At 37.9% G+C, this 17,377-nt stretch overlaps 1 protein-coding gene across 1 annotated transcript in view; it reads left to right on the top strand.

The window, feature by feature from the left end:
• DLGAP2 (DLG associated protein 2) overlaps positions 1-14,267 on the top strand; it is a gene marked incomplete at its 3' end in the record, with an annotated part of 83,400 nt that extends 69,133 nt beyond the window's left edge. The window contains exons 8-10 of the mRNA XM_082301708.1: positions 7,125-7,216; positions 11,554-11,706; positions 14,049-14,267. Coding sequence (XP_082157834.1) covers positions 7,125-7,216; positions 11,554-11,706; positions 14,049-14,267 — 464 coding nt within the window. The remainder of the gene's footprint in view (positions 1-7,124; positions 7,217-11,553; positions 11,707-14,048) is intronic.
• Between the last annotated feature and the right edge of the window lie 3,110 nt (positions 14,268-17,377).

Below are 17,377 nucleotides of genomic sequence, written 5' to 3'. Positions count from 1 at the left end.
TGCTTCCCAGATTACCTGTTCCTGATGTAGGGACATCAGTTTTTTCAGTCTGAAGCAGAAGTTCAAAGAGCAAGACTTTGATCTGCCTTGAAAGAGTAAGACTACTAGGGAGCAAAGGGGAGAAACACACAGGCCGTTAGTCCCTCTCTTTCCTAGCGAGGAGTCTGCAGGCAAAGGCTGGACTTCTCCTACCTCCTCTCTCTGCAAGCTCTTCCTTTTGCACAGCCCTAGTCAAATCTGCAGCCATGGGGAATGAGCAATGGAAACATGCTCACATCAGCACTTCCTCACTCGGAGACATGGAGAGGCACTTAGAGCTGATATTTGGAATATGAAACTGGGTACTACATGAGGAAAACTTTGATGACCTGACTTTAGCTGGCCACCTGTTCCCAGGTGCAGAACCATTCTCGTTCCCATCATGTGAACCTATACTCTTGCACTCCAGAAATACTCTGGAACACCTTGCTGCATGGTGAAATGGCAATCAAGAAGGTAGTTTTCTGTAAAGTGTACACAGGACATGAAGACAATATGGACTTCAGTAATTTTTATTAATATTTGAAGTTAGTGACACCCTTTTGATGTCATGAAGATTTTTTGCCTTTTCTTTCATACCCCTGTTATACCTTTTTTACAGCTTCTGTATTCGTAGTGCTTTTTGCCTACATTCTTGGACTTATTTCTCAAGCTAAGAGACTAAACATTTTAGAAGCTTCATAGCCAGGGATCAGTGTGCCCCAGACACCAAGGTCCTCTCCAGACCACATTCTGTAAACTAAGATAGAACCATCCAGGGGAAGGTTCCTTGGGGAGCGGGGCTCACTTGAGCCTCTCATTGGGGAATCTTTGATAGATATGCTAATTAGTAAAACCTATAATGATATACCAGATCTTTTGGGTGTGTGCATTGTGGTGTGCATTTTGGTGCATTTGACCTGGACATAGTGCACCTAAGGATCCTTAAAATAAATCCCAAGGTAAAATCTCTTTTCCCCTTCTATCTGTGTTTGACTCTTGATTTTAAGACCAGGAAAAGGCATCACTTTCAACTTGGAATATTTCAATCAAAAAACAAAACAGGGTATTGGGATTTTGCTTCCCTGTTTGTAGAGGGAGTCTAATTTGGAAGAGAAAAAGAAAGAACAATTCCCTGATAAGAGAATTGATAAAAGACAACTGAAACCCTTGAAATCTCTTTTTTTAAACTAACAAAAAGGGGTTAATTATTTGTGCTTGGGGGAACATTTTGACCTCCCTAATAGGTTAAAGAAGTTATAGAATAGGTCTACATAGTATTTCCAAAGTCAGAAGCTTGTGTTCAGCTGACTGTCAAAAGTGAACCCCAAAGTTCCAATCTTCCATTGAATGTGACTCATTTCAAGAGATCTTCCTGAAATTATTCCCAAATTGCATTATTTTTTAAATGGTATCCCTTCATCTAATAACACATCAAGTAAAAGGAAGTTCTCAAAGAATTAATTTCACCAGGGGAATGAGCTTCACAGCATTCTAAAAATTCTGTGTGAATATTTTTTTTTCCTGTTGAGTCTTTAGAACATTTTGTATCCCCAGTCTGAGCTACGGAGGTTGTAAGGTGTGTATCCTCAAGAACTTAAGTTTAATGATATCCCGGCATGAAATGTATCTTGATGTGTTTAAGCATTTGGCAGTTCCTTGAAGAAAATACACATAAATGGCAGAGCCAAGAGCAAATTAATATGGTTTTCCAACTTCAGCAAGACTACTATTCCCAAAACAGAGCAAAGTTTGCACATTCAAACTGTCATCCTTAATGCTGAATCATTTCTTTTTGGGCTGGGTATATTAATTGTACCTGAAGACCAAATATAGTTTTTCATCTCATAGGAGAAGGCTGTCCCTATGATACAACTTCTATTTTGTTTTAAACATGGGAACAGTTAAAATAGAACTGCATTTTAGAAAACAATTTAATTTTTGGCATTAACACAACAGCCCTGAGATCCACCAAAAGCTGTCTGATTGCTATATTGATTTTTTCTTCCACTGTAGCTTTTCTCTCATAATGTTATTTTAAGAACTTCACTCATCAGGTCTTAGAAAAAGAGAAGATAATCATTGCAGCAAAAATAACCTCTCCTTTTCAAAGAATTTGTTTATTTGGTCAGTTGTCATGAATTTTATTTTGAAGTCTCTGCAAAGTTCTTATACTGTTTGTGTGGGCAGTTATTTGTGTTCTAACTGTTTATTATCTATATATGTGTGTGTGTGTGTGTGTGTATATGTGTGTTCATATATATGTAAAAAATATAGATATGTGGCTGTAACAGTTCCCAGGGTTAGACATCTGATCACTTGCACTCACAGGCTGTCTCCAGGCAAAGATATGCGTTTCTCATGGGTGCTGACTGGAGTTTCAGTTTTACGCGCTGAAAATGTGTTTGGCTATTACTGGTGTGTAGGTGATGACAAGAAAAACAATTTCAAGTGTCACAAAGCTATTGAAGACCAAGAGGGTCAGGACTCTGCCTCCCATGAGTGCGGTGAAGGGAGCAGGGAGAGTGGAGCAGGGAGAGGGAGCTGCAGTCCTTGTCCACAGCTTGCAGGCAGGGTCTGGCAGAGGAAAGACGACAATACCCTGGGCTTCTGAGTGCCACATGCTTGGCCACTAGCATACTTCATTATGGAGAACAGCTCCACAGAGTTTACTCTCACATAAAAATCTTTAGATAGGTGCAAAAATTAACTATAGGATGAACTATGCCAGCAGAAACGTTGTTCTGCTGGTATCTTCTGCATTGTGGTTAGGAGCTCTGCTGGCATAGCAGTAAAGTGATCTCTAGTGGGAGTTAAAAATAAAGGTTTTAGAGTAGGTCACCTTTCTCTTCCATTCTCTTTAATTTCATGGATACTGGACCATTCCTTGCTAATCCTCTAGCTGATATTTTCACAGTTCTTAGTAAAGCAAAGGTTTTACTAATAGGGCTGAATATCAATAGAAAACACAGAGTAAAATCTCCCATAATTTTAGGGGAATAAAAATCAACACAAAACCCTCACAACCAATTGATTTTAGTATATTCATGAATTAATTATCCATAAAAGCTTTCTTAGCTGTTTGACCAAATACAGGTTATCCTTTAACCAAAGAGAAATTACTGACATAATTTTCTAATGCTTTTCACAAACCCATCCTTCAGGAACTATTGAAATTTCCAGTTGGAGTGTTGCGAATGACTAAAGAATGTCATAACTGTAGCGAAACAGTCTGTAAAGTCCTAGAGTGTGGCATCCAAGAATTTCTCCTTGCATTTGTATTGTTCTGCTGAAATTTTCTCCTTTTTGAACTTAGCTTTGTTGAGGTAAAAAGCAAATTTGCAGCAAGTCCCAGTTGGTGAACAAGGGTCCCATTACCCTCCAGAGCATTTCCAGCTGGGGGCCGTGTTGTCCTAAAATGCCATCTGAACATTATATATTTATTTTTGTGTCATCATGTCAACATGCTCTGTTGATAGTGAAAAAGATATTTCTAAAGAGTAGTAATTTAGGTATAGAGATGAGACAAATATGATGCCCTACTTTGAGTTAGGAGGGTGAACTAAATGCCAGTTTCAATATTTTTTCCAGGCATATTTTCTCAGATTGTTTGTGGAGTAATTTATTTACAAGTATAAGGGGAAAATGGAATGATGAAATGGAATGAAAATTTAAATTAAAACATGTCATTTAAATAAACTGTAATGAATGCCAGAAGCAGATTGATTGTTAGTAGTTTCTCACTGCTGGTGCAGCAGTAGCACAATTGAGCAAAGATTTTAACCTGTCAAGATCAGAATTACAGCACCAGATTATAATCAATTTCATCAATATAGACCTAACTTTTCCCTCTCTACCTTTGTGATATGAAATAGTTTTTGATTACAAGGTTTTGTAGAATTTCTCAAGCCATTCCATGCCTACAGGGGAAAAGATACCATTGTGTTAATTGTGCAATTTACACAATCTCTAACCAGGGTGTAAATCCTTAGTCTGCTTTTATTGAAGTCAAGGTCAGGGTTTTATATATCTTCACAGCTGAAGTCATACAGGACCACAAAACAAAAATGTTCATATGCTTCAGGGAGCAGAATTAATGTTGTGTGACCCTTTCCTGACATTTGGGCAAATACAACATTATCTTAATGAAAGGAGGTATATGGATTATATGAAGATTATGTCTATTTATGTGTATTGGTAGATTTTATCATCATTTATTTACAAGAAAAATCTTCTAGTCATCACCAAACATCTCAATCTCTCCAGTCTCTAACATTCATCATTCTTTCATGGAGATAATCAATCTGCACTCATCAGAATAATTCCCCAATGCATGAAATTAATAACAAGGCTTTGGATGTCTATTAATATTGTGCTAAAGATTATGAGTTGAAGTGTTTTAATACTTTAATTTAATTACAGCAAGGCAGAATAGCATGAATATGAGGGATTCTAACCTCTGTGTTTTATTACGTCTGATTTACTTATTAAAATGGAAATAGAGTTAGATCTTTAGTAAATGCTAGGGCTGTAATTATACATGTGTATTCAGCACTGTGACTCAGTGGCACATCCAACCATCACAGTCTTATATCCCTGACAAATGTGTATCCCACCAAAATGCTACGTTGCCAATGCCTAAGTCTTGACCAGTCTGACTGGGCTTTAAATCACTAATGCCTGTTGACATGATGCTTTGTGATAATGAAGATTAAATTAATGTTTATTTAATATGTGGGTTTGGGTAACTGAGATTCACTAGAAAATGTCAGACATTTATAGATTCTGTCAGGATCTACATTTCTGCAGAAGAGCTAAAACCAATGTCCCTTACTCAGACTATGTATTTGAGTTATGAACTGTAAAATTTAGCAGAGGAAACTAAAACTGAACTTTACTCACTAGAGACGAGCAATACAACCACCAGCCCATGGAACCATCCTCACTCTTTTTTTGCCCAATGAATTGTTGAACATAGCATGGAATAGGTGATGTGAGGGACCTGCTGCAGCACAATTCCTCATCCTAGAAGAGGAGGACCTCTGACCCCACACTGGGAGTCTGTCTAATGTCCTGTGCTACAAATCACCAAGAGAAAAAAGGAGGATACAAGGCTGTTTGTCACTAAAGTCATTGCCTTTATTAAAAATGCTGAAAACCAAATTAAAGCAATTTGTGTCAGATCAAATGAAACATTTCTTTTTTATTTATGTTTTGGTATGTTTGTTCAGGTTTTAACACTCAAAATATTCCTTTCTGCATGCCAGTAACACTGTAGAGGAAAGTGAGGTGTTTGGTGATCAAAAACCCCTAACCAATTAAAATGCTTTATTTCATTTGGCCAACAGAACAAAAACAAACCCCAGTGAATTACTCATGCAGCCCTGAACCACTTAACCCTTTCACAATGGATGTTACACAGGACTGATGAATTATGTATATTGCTGTTTAATTTAGTTTTGTGGCACAGCTGTACTGTTTTTCCAACAGAAAAAGGAATGGAGTTTGAGAACCACAGCTCTATATATTAACACATGCCTTGAAAGTTACTGAGATTTTAACTGGAGCCCAAAACTTTCAAATTATCTCTTGCTGCTACTTGTAGGTGAACAGATGTTTCACTGGTCTAGAGAAAGCAGAATTAAAATGTAAAAACTGCTACCAAAGTACTGTTTTCACATGACCTCCTGTACTTATCTAACAAGATGTTTAGCCCTGCTATAGTTTAATGTTTCCTATATCATGGGCTGCAGATCAGTTGTGCTGTACTACTGTAGCTTTATTCCACACTCACCATCCTGCTTGAATTATCAAACTTGTTTTCTCCAAACTGAAGTAAAATATATCAGAGTAATTCCTGTCTACCTTTACCCCACCTCTATATATCTTTAACATTATTTAAAGATCTGGAAATTCTCCAGGTAAAATAAAGCTTTTATTGAGACCACAGCTTATAATGCTTTTTAAAATGTTGTTTTTTCATCATAGAGATGGGTGTGGAGGAAAGGAAGTGTAGGAAAAGATATGTAGGAAGGTATAGAAAAGTATGGTGCTACCTAGCAAAGTGTGGTATTTATCCCAGCAAATGTGGGAGTCAGGATTAGTTAGTTTCCTAGGGGTAAGCCAATCCCCTTAGGCACTACTGTCAATAGAAAGACAGAGGCATCTCCAGGAGGAAATTCAGTTCACCTAAAAATAAGTGCCTAATGTGGCTGAGCTGCTGAGCTCAGATCACTGATTATAAAGCATTCAAAAATTTTAATTTTGACAGATGACTCTTGGAAACAAAGTTAAGTAAAATGAGTTTGGTCCCTTCCCCCAGTGCATCCTGTAAGGGCATGTACATACCAACACATCCATGGGGCTGATCCTGCAAAGTCCTGGAGCACCTGCTTGTGTCCCACTTTGTCCTGTACTGAGGACTTTGGATATTTTCCTGGGCAGATAACCTGTAATTCCTAGGTCTCAGAGATGTAATTCCTGTGAGGATCTAATCCTTATGGTAGGAATATGTTATATTACAGTTGAATGTAATAACTTTACCCTCAGAGCAGATAAAGAGAGCTCACCCAGGGATCCTCCACAAAATAGTGAGGGAAGTAATTTGCAATTGCAGAACCAGAGGATATAATCTAAGGTACATGTGCCTTTGACATCAGAAGGAACAGGCATCCAGCTGGTTCTGGAGGCAAGACAATTTCAACAGCTATCAATTTACATGAGCAAATGTGAATGGGAGAGGTGTCATTTACTTTGAAATTTAAGAGTGTTTTGAAAAACATGAATGGATTGATGCCCACTTCAGGAAGCTGAATATAGTCCCATAGTTTTTGCTACTTCCTTAAGCAAGTAAAGTCCAAGCTGTTTTGACTTATTAATACACCATTTATTATTCACTCATTATTGCCAAATGATAAGGCACCACTGAACTTTCCTATACCTCAGTCTTTTTAAAAATATATTTTATGTGTATAATCACAAGCAACAAAACCAAATATTTACCTCCCTTTTAAAATAAACAGGATTTTCAGCTGCATATTTTTGAGCTGGATATTGTATTTACTGCCAAAAAACACTTATTGATAATAATCTGTCCGTATGTTTAGTCCTAGGTAAGATCCGAAGTGCTGTTGGAAGTGCTCAGCTCCTCATGTCTCAGAAATTCCAGCAATTTTATTGGCTTTGTCAACAAAATCTGGTAAGTCACTTTGCATGGCTGTTCTTGAAGAGCTTAAGGTTAGTCATCCATAATAGTCCACAAATTGTCACTTTAAATTCTAGAATTTAATATTTTAATTTAAAAACAACAAAAACAAGTGTAGTGTACCCAAGCAGTAGCATTCTGAAATGTTATTTTCATGTCCCATATTTACTTCTCCCTTTTTTTTAACTTAGTCCTTAAGTATGATGTTAGTGGATTTTTTTTAAGCAAATATCTAATTTCAGTAATCTCAGTCTGATTATGTTTTGCTTTTCTCTTTTTGGTGTCCTTATTAAAGAAAAGAAAATTAGAAGGGAACAAATGCGAGTTTTCGGAGGCATAATATTATGGCTTATTTTTGCAATACCCTAATATAGTAACTATATTTCAGGTAAGAAAGGGGAAAATTTTCACATTACAATCAGTGGAAAATAGTAAAATAGAATAGTGGAGAATACATGATCCAGCTTTCTACCTACCTGAAAATAGGACTGATCATGGAAATGAGACATCTATAATGTTCATAAAATTGGGTTGGATAATTTGCACTGCCAATTATATATAAGATGTCCTGGGGCTAAAGGAACAGATACATTATATTACTTATGAGAGTTACTGCTATTGTTCTGGAAGTTATTAGAGGCTAATTCAATTCTAAATGTTATCTTCATTAATATGACAGCAGCCATCAGTGATACAAACGTTGTGGCAAGATGATACTAATCAATAGGAGAACGTAATTCTTCTAGCTACAGCTGGTGGTACACCTTTGTCTCTCTCAAATATCAAGTGTACCTTTTCCTTCTGACTGTCCCTACACCTCACATATTGAAAGTACTGAATTCTGTTGTGTGCATGACAGCAGACGTAACCTATACATCTGCTTAGATACTTTTCTTTGCTCACTGGCATTTGTCACATAACTTCCAAGGCAGAGCATCCATTCTGCAAAGACCCACTTGCTACTTTCCATCCATAAAGTTAAACATTCAGAATACCTGAAATTGCAATGAAATAATACTGAGAAAATAATGCTGAAAATGTCATACCTTCTGATAGACAATAATAAGATATATGGTCCTCATTAGGAAAGAATCCGATTATCCACTTCAAAAGTCCTGTCAGAACAAGAACTTTAATAGCTGTTACAGAATAACAGAGGAAATATATAAAGTTAGACAAGCAAGAATTGACCACATCTGTATTATCAATTACATCATGTGTGCTTCCTATCTAGTAATTTGTTTCATATCAAAAGGAGAAAATTTTCATCATTGTCTGAAAGTTTCTCACCGTAAATTTAAAAATGCCCTCCACTACCTGATTGATTAAGCTATGCAAACTAAGATTTGGAGAGCATAACCTCCACTCCACTTCATTTATCTTCAAGTGGGCCTAACACTTGCACTTGAGAGCATTACTGTAATAGCAAGTGCAGCTCCTGCTCAGGACAGCCATCAGCTGTTTGGGAGTGAGAACAATTCATTACTGCAAAAGCAATAGGAGCACAAGGAGAAATCTACAGCTTTCAGACAACACAACCAAAAAGCTGGCAAGATTTTACTTCTCTTTTTCCCTTTTGGAAAATAAACCTCTGAACTCCATAACAGCAGCTTTATCCCACTCTCAAGATTTAGGCTCTGAATATCCTTCACTTCCATTAAATCAGTAATGGGCTCTGAAGAAAGCAGCAACTGCAAAACTGTCTTTAGGTCATTCATGTTTGGAGGCTTTTCTTCCTATACATAATGATAGAATTTGTTGCTGAATAGTCACTTAGTGCATACCTACAGCAGGCTTTCCATAGGCTCCTAAGGCAGCATCTCAGTGCCCCACAGGAGTGCTCCTAGCTGTGCATTCCCTCTCTCGAAAACATCCAGCACGTAAAGGGCTGCCACATGGCAGTTTCTCTGACAGTGCTCAGCATCTGTAAGCATAGATGTAGGACACAGGAAAACAGCATCTACTTTTGCCAGTTCAAAATGCAACAAAGGTTTAAGAGGAATATACTTAGTCAAACTGAAATTTAACCAGGAAGCTCACCTATGGACTTTTCTAAAGGGTCATGGGAACTTCAAACAGCACATTTGATTACGCTCTGTGTTAGGAGGTCTTATCAAAGAGTCTCACTTAGGGTAAATTCACAGAAATGTAAGCTTCAATGAAGTTTTTTTTATGAATCTGGCTGGCTATCTCTTACAAGTATACTGTTCCCACTGACTACTTAGAAAAAACATTACTGATTAATAACTAGTCCCTTCTGCATTATTCACATTTGGTTTTGTAACACCCTTTTTTTGTCTTTGAAGTGTCCTACTCCATGCTCTCTAGTCAGTAGAGATCCTGCTCAGCTTGTGTGTCATGGTTGCAGGCTAAAACAGAGCAGCTTGCGCACCAGCTAGGAACTTTTTGCCTACTTTAGGCCTCCGTCAGAAGGAAGGCTGCAAATTCCAAGTAAGATACAAATACATGAGCCGTTTCCAAGAAGAAGCAGGTTTAAGCCAGTCTTTTCAAAACTTAGTTAGCTGTAATAGTTCTCACTTGTGCCAGCATTTATTCATGAACTGTGGATGTGTAAGAAGCAGCAGGCAGCCCTCTTGTGTCCAGACCACACACGGCACAGCCCTCTGCAAGAGTTGTGCTGGAGGCCATGGTCTTCACAAACACCATGAGCAGAGTGGGGCACACAAAAGTACAGAACAGCAATTAGCCGTGATTCAGAACGCAATGGCCTTGCAATCAGTGGCATCATTTTCTGGCTGGTTAGAGGAAACTGGGGAGAGTGACTGAGGAGATCAGGCAGGAGACAACAAATTACAAGATAAGACAGACTGCTGTGGGACTGTCCTCATGAATTTCACACAGGGACTCAGTTCCTAAAGCCTGAAATGTTGACCTCTGCAGAGTAAGTAACACAACTGACATAAATTTTAAATTGTTTTGTTAAAAATTGGGATCTACCCAATGAAGTAGTTTTCAGTAAACACTAATCTGGAGTTGTAATGTTTCCCAGAAGTCTCTCATAGTCTATATGGCCAATTATCTTAAATCCCTGAAGCTCCCTATTAAAAGGAGACTTTCTTCAAGTGAAGAAGACTTCTAAATTGTTCTTGGCCCAGATTCCAACAAGGGTCTAGGTATGGGTGACACTACATGTTGTCATGCCCAGTTCCAGGCACTCATCTCCCACAGTGGCATCTGTAAACCCAAGTTTGAGAAGCAATTACTAGTTTAAAAGCCTTAGAAATGTGTGATTCAAGGGAGGAATTCAATAGCAATGCTGACTTATCTCCCAGTTTCTAGACAACTGAGGGGTTGTGTTTAAATATAAAATGCCTTCAACCACTAGATTTGTAAAAGGTGGGGAACAGAGCCTGCCATAACAGCAGTGTTACTAACATAGCAAACTAGCTTTTGCCCAGGAAGGGAGAGATCCAGAGTCTGTTTGACATGGTTTTGATTTCCTCTCTCCCAGCTCCATTCTTTAGACCATCATAATGGCTTCCTCCTGTCCTGGAAGGAAAAGGCATTTCTTCATTACCTTCACAGACATGTTTACCAATTAAGCCCTATTTCAATAAAGTGACAAAGCTCTCTTCTTGAACTAGTACCAGTGCTTAGAGAGCATAAGGTTAAGAGTCTGCATACCACCTTATAATACAATTTTTATCCAGCACTGGCATCAGGTTAATTATCAGATAGAGGGTCATCTTGCTAATTGTTACCACCAATGTTTGCTCCATTAAGTCTTATGAACATAGAGCCTCTTAATTGCAGCACCTGGTGGTAGTGCCTTCCCAACTCCTGAGTGTGATTCAACTCTCTGGAGAACAAAATCCAAGCATCCTATCAAAATTTCATACTTCATGTATACATTTGAAAATGCAAGACAATGTAAACATCAAATTCAGCATAAGCTGACAATGTCTTTGTGGCATTGTTTTGTCTTAATCAGCTATCGTGAATGTAACTTTTAACCAGAAAGACTTCAGGCTGGCTGCAATACAAACCACGTTCCCCTTGCCTTTAATAATCAGCAGACAGAGGCTGTCAGCTTGTTCCTTTTTAGAAATGCAGGTCAGCACAGCATATGGTGCTAAGGAACTTCCCATGCCGCAAATTCAAGAAAGCTCGCGTGTGACATCCAACTCATTCATGTTTGGGTTGTGTAGGAGGCACAGCTTTCCAGTCACAGCTCCCAGCTGCAGAGCACACAGAGCCTCAGCACTGAGCAGTGCTGCAGCAATGAAATCTGGCTCGATGCCCTTCCTGCCTCAGTGCACACCACTGAAAGCCTCCTGGAGTACTCACGTTCTCTCCTTTGTGCACTACAGGACCCGAGTGCCATGCCGAGACCAACTTCCCAGGACCTTGCAGGTTTCTGGGACTTATTGCAGCTCTCAATTGAAGATGTCAGCATGAAGTTTGATGAACTGCACCAGTTGAAACTCAATGAATGGAAAATAATAGAATCACCTGAAAGGAAGGTAAGAAGACCATGGACAATACCATTTACTCCCCATTTGTAGTTCTGCAGTCTCCTTGTGTTAAATACAATAGTGAAACACGATAGGTTTCTAACCCTGCAAAGTATTTAATTGGCATGGCCCAATTTTTACATGGAAACTTTCATCAGATATGAGGAGGTTTTTCTTTTTTAACTATGTTGAGCTGAATTATATAATAAATAAAATGGATTTTGCTAGTTTACTCCATGATGCTTTTGTTCAAATTATTTGACTCACATTCTAGAGGCTAGAACAGAAATATGTTCTTATTAATTCAGACTGAAGACAATAGCCCAAGAATTTAAACAAGGTAAATTCAGATCTCTGCTAAATTTGGGGCAGCTCAAACCTGAACACTGCAGTGTTTAACTGTGCCTGCATGACACAAATGATAATAGACCAGGAATGAGGTAAAAGCATGTGAAAAAACATAGTGCAGGTCATACTAAAGCTCAGCCCACAAACTTTTGGGGTACAAAGTGCTACTGGCAAACTGCCCACACCTCTGCCCTGCAACTCCACCATTTGGGAGATGCCCCACACTATGCTTACAAACCAAAGGTGGAAAGCTGCCCATAAAAGCAGTGTAATTCTGAAACTGCCTTTCCCCTCTCTAGAACTTCATGCCTTACCTTGATTATCCCACTATCCTTGCTGATTATTGTATCAGTCAGATGAAAACAGCATTTGGTTTGAGTCAGTACTGTTGGCCTCAGGTGAATACTTGTTTGGTTTGGGAGGAATTAGGAGGCATTTTGACAACTTTTTCATTTCTTCATGCTCCTCTTGGATTTTAATTTTCAGCCAACGGGTTGGTGGATGGTGAGTTTGCAACTCTTGCTTACTAGTGACAACTGGAAGTAAGAAATTATTATAGTGACAGCAACAGTGATATTCCTAAGAGGGAAAAAACTAAAAGTGGAAAAAAAAAATAAGATCGGATGATAGGAATGGAGCCTTTATGTTCATGTTTGAAAACAGGAAATAGAGAAAATAAAGACAGGCAGAACTGGTTATCACAGGGAATAGCATCTTGGGCTGGTGCACTGTTCCTGTTTAATGTAGAACTATGTTTTTAAATAACCATAGTTATTTAGTCTTGGCTATTGCATTTTGGTAGTAGACTCAGAATTAGCTTAAAAAAACCCAAAAAACAACAACAAAAAAAGAAGAATCTGTAAACCATAGGTGTATCAGTTCAATTTTTGTATTATTTGAATCCTGCTGTGCATCAAATTAACTGTGTTCTCCATAAGGAACAGCCCATATTCTGCACTATTACCATTACCTTAAGAAATCGTATAGCAAAAAGATCTATCATAATAACCAGATCTATCATAATAACCATAGGTATACAAATGAAGCTGTGGAGTCTTCATCTTCAGGGCTATGCAGTCCAGTATTAAACATGAAATTTTAAAAATCTGATTTAACTTCAAAGTTGCATCTAATCTCAAGAGCACTTTGAATGGGGATTGTATGAAATCACCTCCAGAGGTCCATCTCTTCTAAGCTAAAGTGGTGTACAATGCCTTGATTATAGGCCCTCATACGATACTTCACGGTCTCTAAATGGAGTAAAATATCCATTTCATACTTCAAAACAATTCTTGATTTAACACCTGCAGAGAAATTTACAGCTACTTTGGTAACAAAATCTACTGACTTTCACTTTATAATTTGATAATTCTTCAGAATAATTTTCTTTAAAATGGCCCAGGCTTGCAAGCAGAACAATTAGCCCTATGTTCTCTCTCTGGTTGGCGCTTGAATGTTTCCATATAGGAATTCCTGGAGGAGACTAAACTAATAGACATGTATACACAGCTGCTATCTCATATCCAGCTGAGGCTAAACTCAGTATGATTAATTTAATCAAAAATCCTGTCCTGGTAATCTTAGAGAGTCTTTTCACTTGATCAGACCACACAGATGCGCTGAATTCCTATTGGAGAGACAGTGTGTGTTTCTGTTTATAATGAGTGTAATAATGTGTCAGCTAAAATTAAACAAATCCATATGAAAGTGAGGTGTGCAGATTGCATGTGCCGATACCTGCGAGGACAGTGGAAGGAAGCCCAGTCTTTTTTTAGGCACAGGACTGCAGAATGCATAATGGTTGTCAAATAAAAGGGTTTTGTCAGTGTTCCTAGTGTGGATAGCTGTTCATGTAATCCATTAGTCAGCTGATGGGCAAGCACAAATTGAGCATGCTTGATGTATGTAATCAGTATTTTGCATTTCATGTCTTTGATGTGCATGCTCTGCTGACAAGTACCTTTTCCATGCAGCTCACACTTAGTTTTAATGCCCTTTTGCAGGAAGAAAGAAAGATTCCTCCTCCTGTACCAAAGAAGCCCCCAAAAGGAAAATTCCCTATCACAAGAGAAAAATCTCTGGACCTACCTGACAGACAACGACAAGAAGCTAGAAGACGGCTGATGGCTGCCAAGCGAGCAGCCTCCTTCCGGCAGAATTCAGCCACAGAGCGTGCAGACAGCATTGAGATCTATATCCCAGAGGCTCAAACCCGGCTTTAAAGACAGAATGCTGCAGAGTTCCTTTTTTAAACAAAATGCTTGTACAGTTTGTCACTTACCTGGTAATTTTTGTCTCATTCTCTCCACTGAATATGCCCTTGCTGTTGTGTTCTTTGTGCCATAAGCACAGTGGAATGCTTTTGATTTCCTCAGAATTTGCTGAGCTCACCGCAAGAATGACTTCTTTTTGTATTTATTGTCTGACTTACAATCAGCTACAATGGATAGGGCTTGTCAAGACCTGACTTATCCAATATATTCTCAGAGGACAACAAGAAACACCTCTTGAGATGGAACCCAGCTTACTTTTTGTTATTTATATTTTTATAAAAAGTGTGATAATTAGGGATAAGAATAACAAACTATAAATGGGTGCATCTCACCATTCACTAGAGGCATTAGCTAATCCAAGTAGAAGGTGCTACAAATGTAAAGAGCAGGAAAGAAAGAACCCATTTATCTCCTTGACCTCCAGTTTCTTTTCCTAGAATCCAGCTAACATATTTACCCATGCGCTCTGCCACTCTTCTCATCTTTGCTACTGCAAAATAACACTAGGCCTCTCATCTCATTCGAGTTTCTGGAGATGAACAGGGATATCCAGCCACTAGAACTCCAAAGTTCATCAGAAACCAAGAAGCATACAAGTCTGGTGATGGTGGGAATGTCCACTAAGAAACGTTTGCTGTTAGCAGTATAATGACACTCTGAAACCTAAGCAAAATTGTAATGCAAGAGGACTTGAGTGATGGGTGAAAGGAAAACGGAAGCCTTAAAAAGTTAGATCTTCTGTAGTAAGACGAGTAAAGAAAAAGTTATACTTGCTCCTTTGGACCACTCATTGCATTTTTAACACTTCTTTTACATGTTAATATTTATTTTATAAACCTTCTCTCTTTCATTTCAAGAGCTGTGCTACATGTACTATTTCAAACTCTCAAATTGTTAGAACAATTGAGTTTCCAGGGTATCCTTGAGAACAAAAAAATCTTGCTTGTTTAAAATGCCAGTTGTGATGTTGTAAACAGTTTAAGAAATATGAATGTGAGTGGTAAGTATATATAAGTTTAAATGGTTATGTTAAGGTAAAGGTGAACTGTGGTTTACAGTTGTATTTTTTTTTAGAACTATTTTTCTATGCAGTATCATTTATGGCAAGAATAAGGTTCTTGCTTGCTTCAGACAGAAAAAACCATGACTCAAGAGATAAGTGATTTCCAGCCATGGAATATAAGGAAAATAATATATTTTCAAGCCTCACATTGTCAGAAGAGAGAAGTGGTAGCTACCACAGTTAAGAGGCTTTCACTTAAAACAAATTAACACAGAATTATTCCACTTCACCTACCTTCCAGGGCCAACCAAGCAATCCAGCCCTTAGAAGTCTTCAGGTGAAGACGCAATAAAATGAGTAACCTGCAGCCCCCAATTCCAAGGTTTGAATCCTACTGAACACAAGTTTAGGTCAAAACAGTGAGAACCACATGAGGAAGACAGCCCCAGTTATCGCATTCCCTGTTTACCTGCTTTAACAAATGCAATGTATTTAGCCATAGGCAGAACAACTATTTAATTATACTCGAGCACTTTGGTTCTTCACCTGTTGAGCACTTTAAATCCAAATCCCACACACCCTGCGGCCTGATGGATGACTGAAAACATGAAGTACCGTAGGTTATGCAGATCTGACATTGCTTCAAATCTGTTTTCTTTTGTTTGTTTGTTTGTTTCCTTCTCTTTTTCCTACAGCGTGTGGGATTAAGCATGAGTTCTGTCTTTGGACAGCTGATAAAGCATGCTTGGCTTCAAGGTACATATCTTTAGAGATGAAGTTTTGAGAAGTTTCTGTGAGAAGACACCCCTGTAAATTGAGCCTGGTATCTGGTATATACTTTACCAAATAGCCTTAAACTATATTTGAAGCAAAAACCAAGACGAATGTATATCCTTGAAGAATGCAAAAAAAAAAAAAAAAAAAAAAAAAAGAAAAAAAAGGAATAAAAAAGAATAAATCCCTGAAATATTCTTCTATAGATGAAAACATATTTCCCATCCCTTGTGTTTTCAAGGCATTTTCTATTAAGGAAAGAGTTAATCCTAGGTAGTGTACAATATTGATGCTACTTCCTATATTTGTTGTACTATTTTAAATACAAAAGTACATGCAAACATTGGCATCTTTAGTCTTGAAATCTGATATCTTAAAATGAAGCTGCTAATTAGAATTTCCACACAAAACCAAAGCCAGTATTTTTCCTAGATTGAAGAAATTTGAAATACAGACACACACACCTGTACACATATATACGTATGGCAGCTGATACATTTTATCTGATTTCCTGTACACTTCCAGGAGGAATCACACTTGCCTTACTCGCTTGAACCCTCCCGCCTGCAGCAACAGGTCATGCGATTAAGACAAGCTGTACCTGATCCTGCCAGGAATCAGACTTTATGAAGAGAAATTATAAACCCAACAGATTACAGATAAACTGAGATCCCAGCTGGCCTAATAATGCTGACTTGGAGGAGTCTGTGTTCTACATTTCCTATGCCATTATAAGAAAATGCTCAATAGAAGATTTATAAATCTATTATTTCTGCTCATTCCATCTTGTTCAAACAAACAAAAAAGCCAAAAAAAACCCCTACTAAAAAAAAATCATAAAAAATCAAAAGTAAACTAGATGCCTACAAACAAATCTGACAATATATTATCGGTGCACATTACATTTTGCAGTGCAATATATTAAATTATTGTACCGGTAACATTATATCTTTTAAGGCAAGTAAGCCATTTAAATTTACATATTGTACATCTGGTTAGTTTAGAAAGATAACATTATGCTTACCATATTTGTGTCGCAAATAAATCAGTCAGACTGCCTCAGTCTCTGACATGAGAAACACTGTATCTTAATAAACATAAAACCAGATCAATTGTAATCTGACCCCACATCACAAAAATAAAAGTCAGTTACAAAACCAACATAGGAGGAACATAAATAAACGTAAAGATAGGAACTAGAATGCTTTCTCCTTTGAGAGTTCATGGTATAGACCCACCCAGAACACCTGAATATAGCAAAATGGTCTAGTGTTTAATTAAA

The sequence above is a fragment of the Coloeus monedula genome (assembly GCF_965178545.1).
Source record: "Coloeus monedula genome assembly, chromosome: 2".
Taxonomy (NCBI): domain Eukaryota; kingdom Metazoa; phylum Chordata; class Aves; order Passeriformes; family Corvidae; genus Coloeus; species Coloeus monedula.
Note: the sequence above shows the minus strand (reverse complement) of the source record. Positions and strands in the feature narration are given on the sequence as shown.